Genomic DNA, 16,562 nt, shown 5'->3' with positions numbered 1-16,562 from the left:
TCTAATAAGGATACATTGTGCGCGAATAACACCCCTTTGTTTCTGTCAAATGTTTATTATCTTTAAAGGTCTTTCAAAGTCGACAGACGGCCGTACGTGTCTACAAACCGATTCATTGTTTAACCCTGCAGGTATTTAGACTTTGCTGTGCTTCGCTAGATTATGTGCCCTTTATAAAACCATAGTTGGACAGAGGGGGGTGGGCTTTGACTTAGATGCCGGTGTAACGTTATGGCATTATCTGTCCAGCAAACAAACCAGACCTATGCATATCCAACACTGGTAGGCTATAAGTGTAAGAGTATTCTGTATGTTTTGTATTCTTACAAACAGGCGCCTAATTTAAACCTCCGTTACATTTTGCAGACTGAACTGCCAAACACCTAAGTAACACTAAGTATGAATAAATCCTCCCGTTCCCGAATTTGACTTGTTTTGCATACTGAAATCTGCAGGCCCAAACTTGCATTCACATCATAAATTAGCTTTTGTGTCTCAGAGCTTGTGTGTGACTTGCTGGATGCTTCACGAGTAATGCAATTTATTTTTGCCTAAACGTTTGCCTTGTAAAGTAGGCTTTTACCCAAAGAAAAAGTGGCCATAAATGTGTGTATGTCCTCATCTTTATTGCAAATATCGCAAATATCAATAGCCCAAACGATCGTAGCCTAATTGAAGGTGTCAGCAGAATCTTTGTTCTGTACTGTGCTCGCAGGCTGCGCTGCGTCGTATTGCCATAGTTTTACATGCTCGACTAAAGTCCTCGCGTATAATCGTGGGAGTGGGATAAAAAGTGGGAAATTGCTTAAATCTTTGTCAATGTCATGGTCTGAGGTGCAGTCGAGGTGGGCTGGAGATATGGGATATGCGTTCGCTGGAAGAGGAGGAGTGTGAGTGTGTAATTAAAGCGGAAAAAAATCTTCAGACTGATTTGTTAGGCTCCAGCAGACTAGAGGGTGTTACCGGCCCATATTATATCAAGTTTGAAAAGCAAACATAGGATCAGAAATAAGGCGCCTACAAGTTTTCATATTGCACGTGCGATATTTTTTTCGGCATTCGTCTTTTAAACTTAACTCGCGCATTCCGGTGGGTTTTTCACTCGGATGCGCTTAGATCAGTCGCGGTGGATGCGCCTATAGATTCACTCGCCTTGTAATCTGCTGTGCTCTTAAATAGTCAACGGGATCGGTTAAATGCACAGTGCGGGATCTCCAGTTGTCCTCCGTAGCCGGATAAGACCGTGTTTTTTTGAATGAGGAGTGCACGGAGCAACACGCGCTCTGAAGAATGAACCGATAATATCGATCATCTGTGAAATCCTTCAGGACTTTGATAACCGCGCGATTTGATTTGGCGAGAAAGGTCATGATGTATTCGCCGATTTGCTTAACACAGGTATTGATATCAGCATTTCTATCGTTGTCTATATATTTTATGTTTTGAATGGTCTGTGCTAGTTGCTTATGGTTGTTACAGTATAGCCTATGTATCCCACATTATTCCCAGCTCATTATGCGCATTTATTGGACGTTTCTCTTGTACATTTTAAAGTTAAATGTCATTTTTGAACAACTTCTGCGACATTCTATCTTTGTACAAAAGGCCTGTGGGAAATAAAGCCGCGAGGGAGTTGATTCATTTAGACTTAACTGCAATATGAATTCTGCTAAAGTCGATGTTAAATTAAAAACGCTTTGCTTAAAAATGTGAATTTTAAAAGCGGACAACTTAATGTATAGGGCGGCTATGTTGGAGAATGTATTGAAGGCACTGCGCAGTGTTTCTCCCGGCTTGACACAGCTCATACCGCATAAGTGCAGTTTAGCGTGCACAGTTGAATAACTGCTGTAGTTAAACAGACCGAAGTTTCCTGAAAAGTTTATTCAATTGTATTTACAAATATTATTAGTATTTGTAAATTAACCAGTTTGTTTTACAAACGTTGTCTTAAAATAAGTTGCAAATCGTTACATTTAAATAGATACGATTATGTTGTTCATGCATACGTCCTTTCAAGACGTTTAAATTCACTGTGCGAGAAATCACATTGAAGCGCATCTGTCTTGTTTCGTTTTTACGGAAACGTGTTTTAGTTTGTCCTGGGAGCTCTTCTCACAGAGTGAATTAAGATGAAAACAATGATAAGGTTTGATTCAGTGGCTGGACAGAGCCCGCCGGGTTTGGCTGACACAATTTTACTGTTTATATTTTACTTGGCATGAGAGAGTGATTGACTGAGATATGGTGAGTACAGAGCAGAGCTCGATCCTGCGCGGCCCACAGCCTAGCCTACTGTCCTACACTTATAAACATTTACGTTTTAATATGAAAATTATTAGCTTTAATGGCATTGCTAAATATCTAAATATATTTAATGAATTGTGCTATTTTTACCTATCAGTGGGTTGTATTATATTTTAAGTGTCTAGACTTTGGGTTCTTCTAGGATGTTTAATATCAATATTATATTATTGGGAAACATCAAAGGGTTATCTAGCAAAACGACCGAAATTTATTTATTTTAGTAATAATAAGTAATACTTTTGAAATGGTGGGGCTTTCTTGAGGTAAAATATCATGGTCAATTTATTTTTGCATTTTTATTTGGTTATACATTTTTTTGTGGATAGGATTAAAAAAATCATTTTTTTCATAATGGCCATTTCTCAATATGTATATTTTAAAATGGATATATGTAGCCTATATGTTTGGCAAGGAGTATTATAGGATAGTGGAGAGTTTAATGTAGCACGAGGGTGTATGTGTAATATTTCAAAGATCTTCATTGAACTTATTTATATTACAGTAACATGAAGCTATGTCGTCTGATGCTTTAACAAAATCAACATTTTAAATCTGTTTTAGTTTTTTATAAATTCCTGGACTACAGGGCATACTGAGAAAACTCACACTCTTCGGCAACTTACTTTTTTCTTGTGCAACACACCTTTGCAAATTTTTGAGTGAAGGTTTACACAAAAATTCCTAAGTTGTGTAGTCTTGTTGGTATTTATATAGTGGTTGAGTGTGAGTTATGTTTGTGGGATTGTCACAGATATACAGGCAGTGGTGTGCTGGTTGTGGTTTCCCAGAAAGCTGTCGCCCTTCTGCATGCAGAACAATGTGTGGTTTAACTCCCTCGGATTCGTTCGCATCAGTCCTTGTTCATAGTTCAGTGTAGCAGTGGAAAAAATTCAGAAATGTTTGCACAGTGTGTGAAGGGTTGTCTCTTCGCTGTCAGTTTTCACACAAATACTCTTTTGTATCCTCGTAACTTTTTTCTTAAACCTCCTCATATAGAGTTGTAAGAAACTTGTTTGTTTTTTCTTTCTCTTTTTTTCTATTAAGCCACAGGTTCTGGTTTATTTACTGTATTGAGAAATTAAGGAAGGTGCTTTTAAAAGTGTTACACGTGGCAGTTTCCTCCCGTCAGTGACTGTTGTTAAAAATTGTGTATTAAGACATGATTGATGTTTCCTAACATTGTTGAATAACTTTCTTTTGCTAAGGTGATTAGGATATTATATATGTGGAAAAACAATCAGCAAATGTTTCTCAGTGGTCTGTAAAATTGGCAACTGCATTTGCTCAGTTTATATTGTAAAGCTACATAACAAGTCGGGGCATATGAAGACAAAAAAGGCTTACGCTGAATACGACAAGTGTGAATTAACTGTGCCGTGTTTTTGAGGAGTCAGTTAGTTTTGGTTTGGCATTTTAATGCCACTCTTACCAAACGGCAAAAAGAATGCCCTTTTTATTGTCCATATTGGTCTGATTTTGAAGAGGCTAAAAATAAATGCGGTACATTAATGATAATAAATTAAGTGATTCCCAAGGACCGCAAGCAGCTCCTTATAGTAAAAAGAGTGGAAGCATCTTGGTGAAGGTGTAAAATTGTCCCCCTCCTCACAATTTTCACTTTTCTTACTGTTGCCTTTTTAGTTAAAAGCCTTAACATATTTCTGGCCTTGGGAAGCTTTATACTCTCATTTTAGACAAAGGACATGTCCCAATTTGTCTTGACGTCTTTGCAAGCATGGTTGATGACAGTGCACTCAGCTGTCCTCGTCCAAGGCATTTGGTGATTCTCTATAGCTTTTTGCGAAAGGTTATGCAGAGCTCCGTGATGGGGGCTGTTTCAGGAATGCAGGACACTTTGATAAGAGATCTTGAAGAATGGGGGGGTGCATGGTCTCCTGGGCCAACACACAGACAGGTTCTTTGAGCATGGCTGGAGAAAGAGAGTGAGCGAGAGATAGTAGGGGGGCAGAGAGAGAGAGAGAGAGAGAAAGAAGGGGAGTGAGGGATTGGGGATTCTGTAACTGTCTGCTCTGTGCTGGCACGGCACGGGCAGATGTAGAAAATAGTGGCATCCTTCTTCTGTTTGCCTCAACACCTGCAAGCAGGCCAACGCAGCCTGAAGTCGAAGTAGAAATGGTAGATAAGCATTTTTGCTTGAGATGTTTTATTAATGACTTTAGTGCTTCAAAGTTCTTCAATAGGAGGAAGTGATAGGCAGGACCTTACTTTAATTGTTAAATCCATTGCATCCTTGAAATTATTTTTTTAATTTGCAGCTGTTTAATTTTCTTCTTCTTATAAACAGCTTTTGTTCAAAGTGTTTTTAAAAAAGAAATTCTGCTTTGCTTTTGGCCGCACAGGCCATTGGCAAACTCAGGTGAGAACTCACGCCAAAAGGTCACTTCTGCTCCTGCTAATTTTTTCTTTTTCTTTTTCCCTTTCTCTCTCTCTTTTTTTCTTCTCAGGATGAGTTTCATCCCTTCATCGAGGCGCTGCTCCCTCATGTGCGTGCCATAGCCTACACCTGGTTCAACCTGCAGGCAAGGAAACGCAAGTACTTCAAGAAGCACGAAAAGCGGATGTCCAAGGACGAAGAACGCGCAGTGAAAGACGAGCTGCTCAGCGAGAAACCCGAAATTAAGCAGAAATGGGCATCCCGTCTCCTGGCCAAGCTGCGCAAGGATATCCGGCAGGAGTACCGGGAAGACTTTGTGCTCAGTGTAACGGGCAAAAAGCACCCGTGCTGCGTTCACTCCAACCCCGACCAGAAGGGCAAGATCCGGAGAATCGACTGCCTGAGGCAGGCTGACAAAGTGTGGCGGCTGGACCTGGTCATGGTCATCCTGTTTAAAGGGATTCCACTGGAGAGCACAGACGGGGAGCGTTTGGTCAAGTCCCCGCACTGCACTAACCCAACGCTCTGTGTTCAGCCCCACCACATCACTGTCTCTGTGAAAGAGCTGGACTTGTTTCTGGCATACTATGTCCAGGACCAAGGTAAGCGGTAGAAAGATGGAAACATTTCAAATAACATTTCAAGTGATATGTTAGCTTGTGGGTTAAACGGTGTTGAGACAAATACATTTAATGTAAATGTGATTAATTAATATTTTTTTACACAAATGACTGAAGCAAGAATGATTTAATTCCTTCTGTTTTTAATAGTTAGAAGTAATGTTTACATTTGCAGATGAAGAACTCATATAAATCCTTTTGAAGTTTCCTCTATTTATTAGAATGAGCGTGTGCACTTTTTAATGATCAGACCAGTATCAGAATTTAACACGGCACTAAATTTGGATTAGAAAATCCAATCCTAGTGGATAACATGTTAAAAAAAATTCTCCCCTTGGTTTTTATTCATTTTGTAAATATAATGTTTCATTTACATTTATTAGTTTATCAGAGTCTAGATGAGAATTGCTTTAAGACATTTTAAAAGCTCCAAACATTTCTTTGACCTTGAAGATTTTCTGTTTGAAATTAATTTTAATTTTTTTGTTTCTAAACAGCTCGTATTTTATTACCACAAATAATGTAGTAATGCTTTTGGCCCAGTAGTTATGTGTGTATGTAAATGTTTTCAAAAAGAGTTTGGCTATCGTCGGGCATTGCACCTCCATTTTGTGAAACTGAAGTGCCAGGGTAAGCAGAAGGCAGAGCGGAGGCACAATAATGGTTGCCACTGGCACTATGGTTGGCATCAGAATCCCTTTTGTGTCTTTGTAAAATGGCGTTCATTCGTTCGTTGGCTCTCGCATTGTAGCTTATGTCTCGTATACTGCTCTGAATAGATCAATACAAAGTGGCTGCTATTATCTTATGTCAATTCTTGTCATGTTAGGAGTGTATTTACATGTAGAGATATATATTTTAAGATTATTATCTGTTTTATCTGTAAAATTATGTCATACATCTCAGATACAGTAACTAAGGATATTTCTTCCCCATTTTAACTAATCTGAAATATTAGTGTTACATAATATTGATGAAGCAATTGATTAAGGTCAGCAATTGAATGGTGGGTTCTCTTTTAGGGGCTTACTCTGACAGCTCAGCGTGTTTTGCTTCTAATATCCATTGCCCATCTCTAAACAATGCCCTCACATTGTGCCAGTGTACCCAGGGCGGCCATTTTGTTAGCGTTGTGCCAGGAGAGTGCCAGTGACAGAGGATGGCGGTTGGTATCAAACCCTCTTTGTCTGCTTGCTGCATGCCTTTGATTTGTTAGTTGGCATCCGCAATGCAGTGGGCACGGAGGAAAGTTTCTGACGGTGGCAGAATGGCAGCTGACGTTATTCACTTCAAAATTCAACAAAATAAAACATAGTATTTAAAGCAAAAGGAAATCTTTATCCACATCATAAGGGAAATTGTGGGTTGTGGTATGTGGTTGAGAATTGAAAGTGTAAATTGTGTTTGACAGATTTTTGACGTTTGTATGCCAGAACAGGGAAGTTCTTTGTACGGTGACAACAATTGGCAACATTTTCTCTCTTTCTAGTAACAGTGTGTTTTACGCACTACTAGACACAACTAGTGTTGTGTGCACTTAGTTATTCTTCTCGTGACCTGATCTGGTTTAAATCTAAAGGTGTTTTAGAGCGAACCTCTACACTTTGCATCTGTAGAGGCATTAGACACTTCACTTTTGGTTCATGGGCAGAGTCTTAGAAGACAAGCCAGTGTTTGTATTAGCACCTTGGTAAATTCAGTCCTTTGAAAAGGTGGTGGAGAGGACAGGAATGAGGGGCGGTAGGCTTTTCGGTGGGCATCACGCCATGCCCTGCCTCTGTGCTTCACCAAGCCTATCCATGCCATTGTGCTTGTGTGTGAGCTGTTCAGCTCCATTCTCTCGTAAAATGATTATAACGTTATCAAGATCCCAGTTATCCAGTTAATCCAAATTCAGGACACCGCTTTTAATGTAGCACTTTCTGAGCGATTGCGTTTATATTAAATCTGTGTGTTGTGTGCGGTTGGCTCACTTCCATTTGTGTGATCTGTTTTATTCTTATATGAAAAACCCTTTTGCTTTAGATAGAAGTTGCCTGGATTATTTTTGCTATTGATATTCTTTCATTCCTTACTGGCCCTGCAAGTCGAGTCTGAACATGTGAAGCGATGTTTATTTTACTCATAAATCAAAACTCCCACTTGCCAGGCCACATTTTAGAGAGAGGAAGTATGCAAATAATTTGCATTTTAATGGTTGAAGATGTGCTGTGTAATTAACACACTTTCGCTTTAGTGTGTTCTGTGTTTAATTCTCTGACGTTTCACACGTATATTTGAAAGTGTAGCGTTTTAATATTTATTTAAAAAAAATGCAAAACCTCAAGAATATCAGGGTGATTTAAGTGCTGTGTCAAGCCTCACATTATTTTTTACATTTGTCTGACAGTTAGTTTGTTTCAAATATTTAACTCTCATTTAAATTTCAGATCCACGTCTCGGTTGCAAGCGCATGTTTTTGGAGATTTAGCCAGTGTTACTAAAGAACCATAAGGTTTTACACAATCTCAAGAGCTTAAGATAGCAATAACAGTGTAAAGGTGTCATGATTTCCTATTCTAAACTCTCTAATGTTTATTTTGGTCCCCTGTGAACTAGCCGGTGTTTTATTGGCTGCTTTTCTAGTGTCGGGTGGATTGTATCCTATTTGTTCTAGCATGTTAAAGGGGTCTGTTTTACGACTGCAGGACTTAGCTTTTGGCCCCCGTGTCAAGACCTCAGCTAAAGATGCGGAAGGTGTCATGTGAAGTTTAATTGAGCACAAAAGATCTTTGAAAACGAGGCGGGGGCTTGCGGCGCGTGGGGGCAGGCCAGGGGGTCGATTTGGGGAGCACCTGGACCCCCGGCTCACTGGTGACCTCTTGTTGTCTGGGTCAGCAGAGCGTTTGCCAGCTCCTTGAGAAGAGCTGGTCATTCATCAAACTCCCTCTCTCAACTTGCCAAAACCCCCAACACACAAATGCACACACACACACTGACTTCCCAATTGGGCCTCTATGAGCCTGTGTGTGTGTGTGTGTGTGTGTGTAAAGAAGCTGTTTGCTTCTAGTTTACAGCTGGCTGGATATATGGCAGGGTCACCACAAGCCATCGTGACCTAGAGGTCATGACCCCTGTCAGTGACGTACGACTAGTGGTTTCCTCACTCTCACTTTTTTCTCTGTCTGTCTCTTTATCTGTTATTCTGTGTGCTTTACTAGAATTTTTTTTACTTACTTAAATTTTTTTTCTAGATTATTAGATGGATTGGTTCATTTTGTAAATTTTGGTTAGAAATAATACACTGTAAGTAATATGGAGTCAGTTTGAAATAAAGCCTCAAATAAAGTGAATAAAAATGGATATTTCCGCATTATTATAGTGTAACAGGACTTGCCTAAATTTATAAGTAAGTGAATGTCTTGAAATTGTGTTCCATCAGAAATGAAAATATTCTTAACTTTTGGCCTCCCTTGCAAACCCTTAAATTTTTCATCCACGTTAGAGCTCATCAGCATTCTTTGACACAGTGTAAACTGTAATGTGTAAAAATGAGAATTAAATGGACAGCTGGCAGGGATGCAATACACACACGAACCCTTTGACAGTTTGAGGCCCAAACCAAAGCTCGACGGAGCTACAAGCGCACACAGCCACAGCATTTGTTTTCATTTAGTCATTTATTTATTTATTTGCAAATTGTTTCCAGACAGCCCGTGTGGCAGAGGCAGTCATGAGTTTGTCCTTTGGAGAGAAACAAAAAGTGTTCAGCACATTCACTTGATGGCCCGCAGCTACTGACTGGCTCCCAAAAATCAGTACAGATGGTCTCTTTTTTCGCTTCCTCTTTCCCTCTGCGATTTAAGCTTGTTGGTACTTTGCTTTCAGAAAAGAACTACAACATGCAAGACTTGGTTTCAGTTGTGGAAATGAAATGCAATAGCTTCTGTTTGATGTTTTAGTACATTGGTGAACCGCCACATTAAACATAAAGAGGGAAAGAGAAGGAGGGAGGGGGCGGTCAAAGGATTTGCCACTACGACTTGAATCCACACGATAATCTTAGAGGCCTGTGGGTGTTGTGAGTGCTTTTCTGCTGCGTTTCCTCCGATTAAAGAGCCTGATTGACTAAAACACGCATTTCTTTGCGTTTCTGTGTATTTTTGCTTCTATTTTTATATAAGAAAGAAGTCTGTACCAAGAGAGGGATCAAAACGTTTTTTTTTTCTTTAGCGGCTGCTTTCGAAAGTATGTAAGCTGTAACGTTATAGTGCTGTATGTGAATGTTGGGAAGCTCGTGCAAGCTGTTGAATGCCAGAGCACAGATAAAGTCAGACATGTGCTGGCCTTATTTAACCTCTACCCATCCATTTGGTTTTCTTTGGAGAAACTTGATCTCCTTCCACTCAAAGCAACCAAACAGGCCATCTGATCAGATCCTACTGCAAGACTATGATGTAAGCATCACGGGAATGCTACTGAGAAACGTTGGGATCCGCTCCGGTACCGCAAACAAATCTACTTTACAAATCCACAGATGCTTCTGTGATCTCGTGGAGCTTGGCCGTTGAGTTTGTTGCATTTGTGCTGAGCCTGCAGTAAGGTCTGTAAAGCGGAGGCCGCAGTGCTGATTAGTATTCTGCATGGCCCGCGGTGACTATCTCACGCAAAAGCCATAACCTATCGAACACATTCCCTTAGTCTAATCCATTTAGAGCTCCCTCCAGCTCTCTGGCCTCTCTTATTGATTTCCCCCTCCCTCTGAATCGCTCTCTTGTCCTCAGTGTCTCTCTCCCTGCCCCGCTGTTGGTTAAATTCAGAGATGTAGTGTTACTCCACATGCTGCCGCAAAGGAACCCCCCCCCATGTGTTCTCTCTCGCTCTCTCGTTTCCATCGAGCTGCCTTTATGCGTGGTGTCATTCCTCTAGTTTATCTTGTTACTGCACTTTTAGTTTTGCACGTCCATGTTGCATGTTTCTCTCTCCTTCCTTACTTTTTGTGGTGTTTTGATTGCAATAAACTGATCTCATGCATTCTTGTCTGTGCGCTTCGTGTCTGAATGTTGTTCCCGGGACGTTTTTTTGACTGAATACCTTCTGGCTTAAGCGCACTATAACCTCCTTTTCTTTCTTTCACAAACTGTAATGGGTACATAAATCTCTGTGGTTACGAGGAGTGTCGAAGGGTCTTTGCAACAGCGTGGGTTTTGCTTCACTAGGGTGTGCGTGAGTGTGTGGTCTGCAGAAGGGGATATTCCCTTTGGAATTATCAAAAGTGGTGGAATAACATGGCCTATCATTAATGTTGTCTTAGATGCCAGAATCTGCTATCGTAAAAAATGGAAAAGTATATTTGAGCCTTCTTTTGAGGGTTCACAGACTTTTCTGCCGTTTTCTTTCCATGACTTATCTTGTGTTCGTCTTTTCCTAAACCCCTCATCGTCAGTACAGACAGGGGCTTTGTGAGAACCCAGAAGGCACTGCTACTCCCTGGGGTCCTCTTGACAAGAGAACCAGCACCAACCCCTCCTTCCCTTCTATGTGTTCTTTAAATGAAGATGGATTGCCACATCCTCCCTTACTGTATCTCACTGTATGGGGTGTCTGGATCTCCTGCCCCAACTCCCTCCCGCTCCAAGACCGGACCAGCACAGTCCCGTAATGGCCTCTGCTCTTCTATCAACCCAACATGTCTATCACATAGCTGCACCGATGGAGATCATCCAGACAGCGAGAAGCAGACAAAAGAATGTCAGAAGGGATTTAGGGTTAAGGTAGCACAAGAACCCATATTGAAGCTGCAGGACCTGGGGAGCTGAAGAGGGCAAGAGACAGACATAAAGAGAGAGAGCGAGTCTGGATTCCTCCGTTGTGGGACAGTCGGTTTCTTTCACGTCTATACGCTGATGGGCGTCCTTCATTAGGGGGACGGCCCGATGAATAGCTGCCAGAGAAGGCCAGAGACAATCGAGGAGGTTGCCATGGGAGACAGTGACTTCTCCCCCCCTCTGTCCACAGTTGAAGTCTTTTCATGGCAGACAGGATTCAGAGTGATGGCCGTCTCTTCTTTTGTGTTGTCTGGTACAGTACCTCCCGTCGCTGAGACGGACGACCCAGAGGTAACCGTGTGGAAGGGGAGGGATGCCATGATGGGGTCAGGTCTGGCGAATTGGCGGCCCCAGAGTTGTAAACACTTAATGAATGACTTTTTGTGGGGTTAAAAGTTATGCCAGAACTGTTATCCATAGCCTATTGTGCCACGCTTTGTGGAGGTATCAGCCTTTATACTTTCAACCAACATATGTTGAGAGCATTACGATTTACAGTCTTAAAGGCAGATTTCATTAAGCCACCAGTCATTGCTGTTAACCAAAGACAGGTGTGTTTACATATTAAGGAATGGTTAGCATTATTATTTTAAATCGGATTTATACTGGAAAGTCAATAAAATCAATTATACCTACCTCTAGATTGGCAAGGCAAGTATCATCCGGAAATGTACGCATCTGATTGTTATTGCAAAGGAATGAGTATAGGTTATGTAATTACTGCTAGACATCCTGTGAGGTAGAACAACAGCAACACCAATCCTAAGTAATCATGGGAACGACAGATGTCAAAACACGCGTGTCCACTCGCTTTCCCCCAGTGATAATAGCATCCTGTTTTCACACGGTTTCATTGTGCCAGATTTTGGTTAAAAAAGAAAGTCAGGAAATGTTCATTCACAGTTGAGAGATATCACCAATTCCTCTACAGAGCAAATATTCAGTACACCTTATGTTGAAGGAATATTTCTACTAAAAATGAAAATGATGTCATTTTTTACAGTACTTATCCTAATGTCTTTCCAGACCCATACCCTCAAAAGAATGCTGGGTTATTTTCAACCCAGCGTTTGTCACAAAGGAACAAACCCAACCGTTGGATTGTAAATGAATTTATGCTGGGTTGTTTTAACCCATTTTTGGGTCAAATGTTAACATTTTCCTGTTTAATTTAACCAAAAGGCTGGGTTCGTCCCTTTTTGACCCAACGTTGGGTTGAAAATAACCCAACCTTTTTTCTGGAATACAAATCAATTTTTTTTTGACTTACATTTGTTTTCAATAGCCTAAGGTAATTGCCTCAATACATCGCTTTTATATACGAAGATAAATAGAGGTAGTCATACAGTAGAATCATATTTGGCTAATGTTTGTGAGTTGTTAGTGGTTGTAAAACTTGATTTCTTGCCCCTTAATGGGAAAAAAATATCACAGGAGTGTGTGTAATGTGTATCCGACCACCTGTCACCAACTGCTGACTTGTTGTTGCTCTTCCTTTCTGAAGAAGTATGTTCTTGTAATTTTCCCTATCCTATGACAGTTCAGAGCAGTAGATTCTGGGAAGTCGGTGTGTTACACTGTGGTGCAGAACCAGCAGTCAGGCGGTGGTGATTAAACGCACACTGCCGGTAACGGGCAGCTAATGAATGCAGGGCTTTAACAGATACGTATGTTCCTCATTACAAGAGCATGAACTGAAAGGATATACGCATTGGCTCTGGATTACTGGAATTTTTCTCAAATTGGACTTTATGCCTGGCCCAGGAATCTTAACTTTTTTCCTTCTTTCTCAACCCCAGTGCCTCTCTGACTTTTGTAGAACATGCACCCACCCACATGCATACTCTTACACACTCACAAAACAACACATGCTCGCCCACACTTCAGTCCCTAAAGCCTGCATTTAGACAAAATCAGAAATACTGCCTTGATAACCGCAGCTCCACCATGGCAATTGTCAGTACTGCCAGTATATTTTCGAACATAAGCGCTATAGAATTGGGTTCCAAGTTCAGCTGGGGAAGTTTGTAATTAAGGCTAGTACATGTGCATAGGCCCTGAACCCACAATTACATTACGTTTCTTTCCCAAAATAATAATGTAATGATGTGGTCCAATAAAGATGGAGCGCCAGAGAAAGCACAGTTACTTCATCTCTACTGGGTCAAAGATTCACTTGTTTCCTTCTCGTTCATTTAGTTGTGGCTGTGTTTAAAGGTCCAGTGTGTAATTTTTTGGAGGATTGACAGAAATGCAATTGAATATAAATAACTATGTCTTCAGAGGTGTATAAAGACCTTACATAATGAAGCATTTTGAATGAGCTATTTCTATTTACACACACCGCGGGTCCCCTTGCATGGAATTCGCCATATTGTTTCCACAGTAGCCCTAAATGGACAAACTGCTCCATAGAGTGTGTTTCGTAAAAACGTTATCTACTTTGGCAAACATGCAAAATGTGACAACATCTCAGCCCTGTGTCAGCACCGTAGTGCTTCAAAAGGGAGTGGTAAAGTGAGCCGTTGGTGTCAATTCGCAAAATCACCACTAGATGATAAATTTCATACACTGGAACTTTACCTTTTTTTTAAATTAAATGATTTTGATGGTTGACATTATAGGGCACATAATAATGGGTTACTGCTAAATCTCAAAACACTCCAATCCATAACTTCTGGAATGCTTCGAATGCATTGACATCAGTGTGGATGTATGACAATGCGTGTGATGGTTTGCAGTGTCTTTTTCAAGTTTCAAAACAATGCCACCTTTGCTCAAATGTAGACTCTGAACCATAAGTAAGTACTTAAGAAGGATTAGAGGAAAGTTGACTATTGTTCTCCAGAGAGGATGTTGAATGTTTGAATTTAGCCTTCCCCTTAGAATGCCAAATGCATGATTGCTAAACTTTTGTTTCTAAATAGTGAGTGTTTGCACGTGATACAGAGAGATTGTTGTCAGATAGTTTTTTTGTCCGCCTATCTGCCGGTCAATTGACTAAGGAGAGTCATCCTGTGTTGTAGCCAGATGCAGTAAAAGTACATTGCTTTAGATTGGGATCAGTTCTCTAGATGGAAGAGAACCAGGCGAATTAGCTTTTATTAGTAATGCTAAAGTACGGCCACATTTTAATGCACTTATTGGTAATTGATATGTCCTGAAAATGCTGATGGTAGCCCATGCTCAGGTCAAAACAATTTTACCAGTATAAGACCAATCAAGACAAATGCCATCAAATCAAAGAAAAAAAGCTAAAATTAGGAAACCCATATATTGTGCCTCACTCTGGTTTTTGCTGTCTTGAGGGCTTCCTTAAAACTGATTAGTTGAATTGTTGCTCAGGCAACCCACCGACTGTGCAGTTTTGCCCATCCCTTGTGTTTAGTTATTAAAACATTTTCTTGAGCTAATGCTAAAGCATTGGTCAGTGAGAACGAAAAAGGCAGAGACTCTTGCGGCTTGAACCACAACCCACCATGTGTGTCTTGTTAAGGGCAGTTATGACAAATGGCAGCAGCTGTACAAACTAATCTCTCTGTAGCTTTCACACATGGCATTCAATTAACAATGGGCCACTGTCAGATCATAATCCAGAGCTAGCCAACCTGCCCCTTCTCCCGCTGGCTTAGCCAATCTGTACAGTATGTGAGTGTGGAGAAATGTTATAAAGTGCTTGACGTTTTTTTATTGTGTTGACGTTAGCTTTCCCGCGCCAGCTCAATCAAGTTTGTATTGGTCAACTGAGTACCTTTGCATTAAATAGCATAAGCACATGTACAGTGTTTATGTATAGAAGTAGTTATGGTATTTAGGTCACTATAATGCAGCACAAAGATGCTCGCGCATGCATGCACACTTACACAGCTGCTTGGGTTGGCTTGTGTGTACGTGTGGCGGGAAGTGGCTTGTCAGGGACTACATTCTCCCTGGGTTTGTAATGATGAAGTGTGTGTTGCAGAGGTCACTGTCGGATGGATTCGAATGAATACACACCCTTTGTGAGACTAGTGTTCCCTCAATTCTAGGGTTAGATGCATGCTGATGTCAATCGTTTTGATACTTGAACTTGGAAGGTTTTGGAGAAGAGCTACGATCTGGTCTAGGTTTTCCGGGCTGTTAGAAGCATGGACAGTAAGGTCAAAAGTGCATTGTGACTGAATCTGGAATCAAATGAGTTCGGAAAAGAGACCAAGCCAGACTTGAAATGGAAAGCAAAGCCGAGAGCATGAATGAATCAAGTGAATGAGGGAAGGGCTTTGACTTTTTTCTACTCCGAATCCAAGAATAATTAAGCTTGATCCCTCTGGCTCTGGACAAAGCCACAGAGTTATTGAAGAGAAAGAGAAAGTTTGGAAGTGTGTGGGGGAGTTGAAACCAACCATGGCAAGAGTGACCAGCCCCATCGCGCAGACACACACAGTATTCATTCATGATGTCATTTCATTCTAACTCTAATGTTTAGGACTTTTGTAGATCAGTTATCTTTCGTTCTATATTTCTTTAAAGATTGTTTAACATTGGCCTTCACTGTGTTTTGTTTACCTCAGAAGAGCTTCTGAACTGGCAGCCCATGTGACTTCCATACATACACTAAAGCACACACACCTTGGCCTGCGGGAGATTGCTGTAGGCATAGTTTGTTTTTATTGCATTTTAAAGTTCCTGGTACAGCAGAACATTGACACGATTATTCCTCTCATTTACTTGTAATATACCTGAACAATAGGAATCCAGCCTACATTATTTTACACAAACTTAACCACACACAAATGTACTTGTTGTCCAGATTTGAGTTTTGTTTGAAATGCACTGGGTGGGAGGAGAATAGACTAGCTTAGACAAGCATTATTGTAATTAGTTCGGACTTGCATGCTGAACAATAAAATGGGTGGACAAATTCTGTAGATTGGCTTTGAAGGTAGGATGTGCTCTAAAATTAGTAAGCAAGCACCCTAGCAACCACATAGCAGTACACTTATAAGTAGCTCAGAGCAGCTGCATCCCGGCAACTACCTACAAGGGACCAAGTGCCACAAATCCAGTCTGCTTCTGTTACGAAAAGTGATCTAGTTTACTTGAGGTGGAGAACTTACAGGATCCGAAAAGCCTTGAATAACATTTGCACTTCCGTTTTCATTTTATTCACCTTGTCAAGAAAGCAGCGCTGCTACAGAGGCACCAGTTTCTTCATGAATGGAAAAAGTCCTCAGCTTTGAGAGAAAAGCTCTAGTTTTTTCCCATGTTATCTTGTGGGATTTGGACGTGCGGTTTGGCTGGAAGCTGGTATAGGCTGGTATTTTTAAAGGAGTATCTGATCTTGGATGAGTTGTGTAAGTGCAGTGAGCAGAACAGCACGGGGCTTTGTGACAACACACTCTCTCTTGTGCTGCACCTGCGGATTCGTAAAGTACAAAGGGCCACCGCCACTCA

General features: G+C 40.9%; 1 protein-coding gene across 5 annotated transcripts in view; it reads left to right on the top strand.

Annotated features, from left to right (window-relative positions):
* The window catches only part of LOC306891988 (nuclear factor 1 B-type-like), a gene marked incomplete at its 5' end in the record, with an annotated part of 78,080 nt that overhangs the window by 10,803 nt on the left and 50,715 nt on the right, over nt 1–16,562 (top strand). For 3 of the 5 annotated variants that reach the window (XM_079452667.1, XM_079452665.1, XM_079452668.1), the window contains one exon: nt 4,773–5,304. In XM_079452667.1, coding sequence (XP_079308793.1) covers nt 4,773–5,304 — 532 coding nt within the window. Of the gene's footprint in view, nt 1–923; nt 1,399–4,772; nt 5,305–16,562 lie in introns of those variants that run through there. The other 2 variants (XM_079452664.1, XM_079452666.1) reach the window with 1 other exon arrangement.

The sequence above is a fragment of the Barbatula barbatula genome, assembly GCF_947034865.1.
Source record: "Barbatula barbatula genome assembly, chromosome: 1".
NCBI classification, from domain to species: domain Eukaryota; kingdom Metazoa; phylum Chordata; class Actinopteri; order Cypriniformes; family Nemacheilidae; genus Barbatula; species Barbatula barbatula.
Note: the sequence above shows the minus strand (reverse complement) of the source record. Positions and strands in the feature narration are given on the sequence as shown.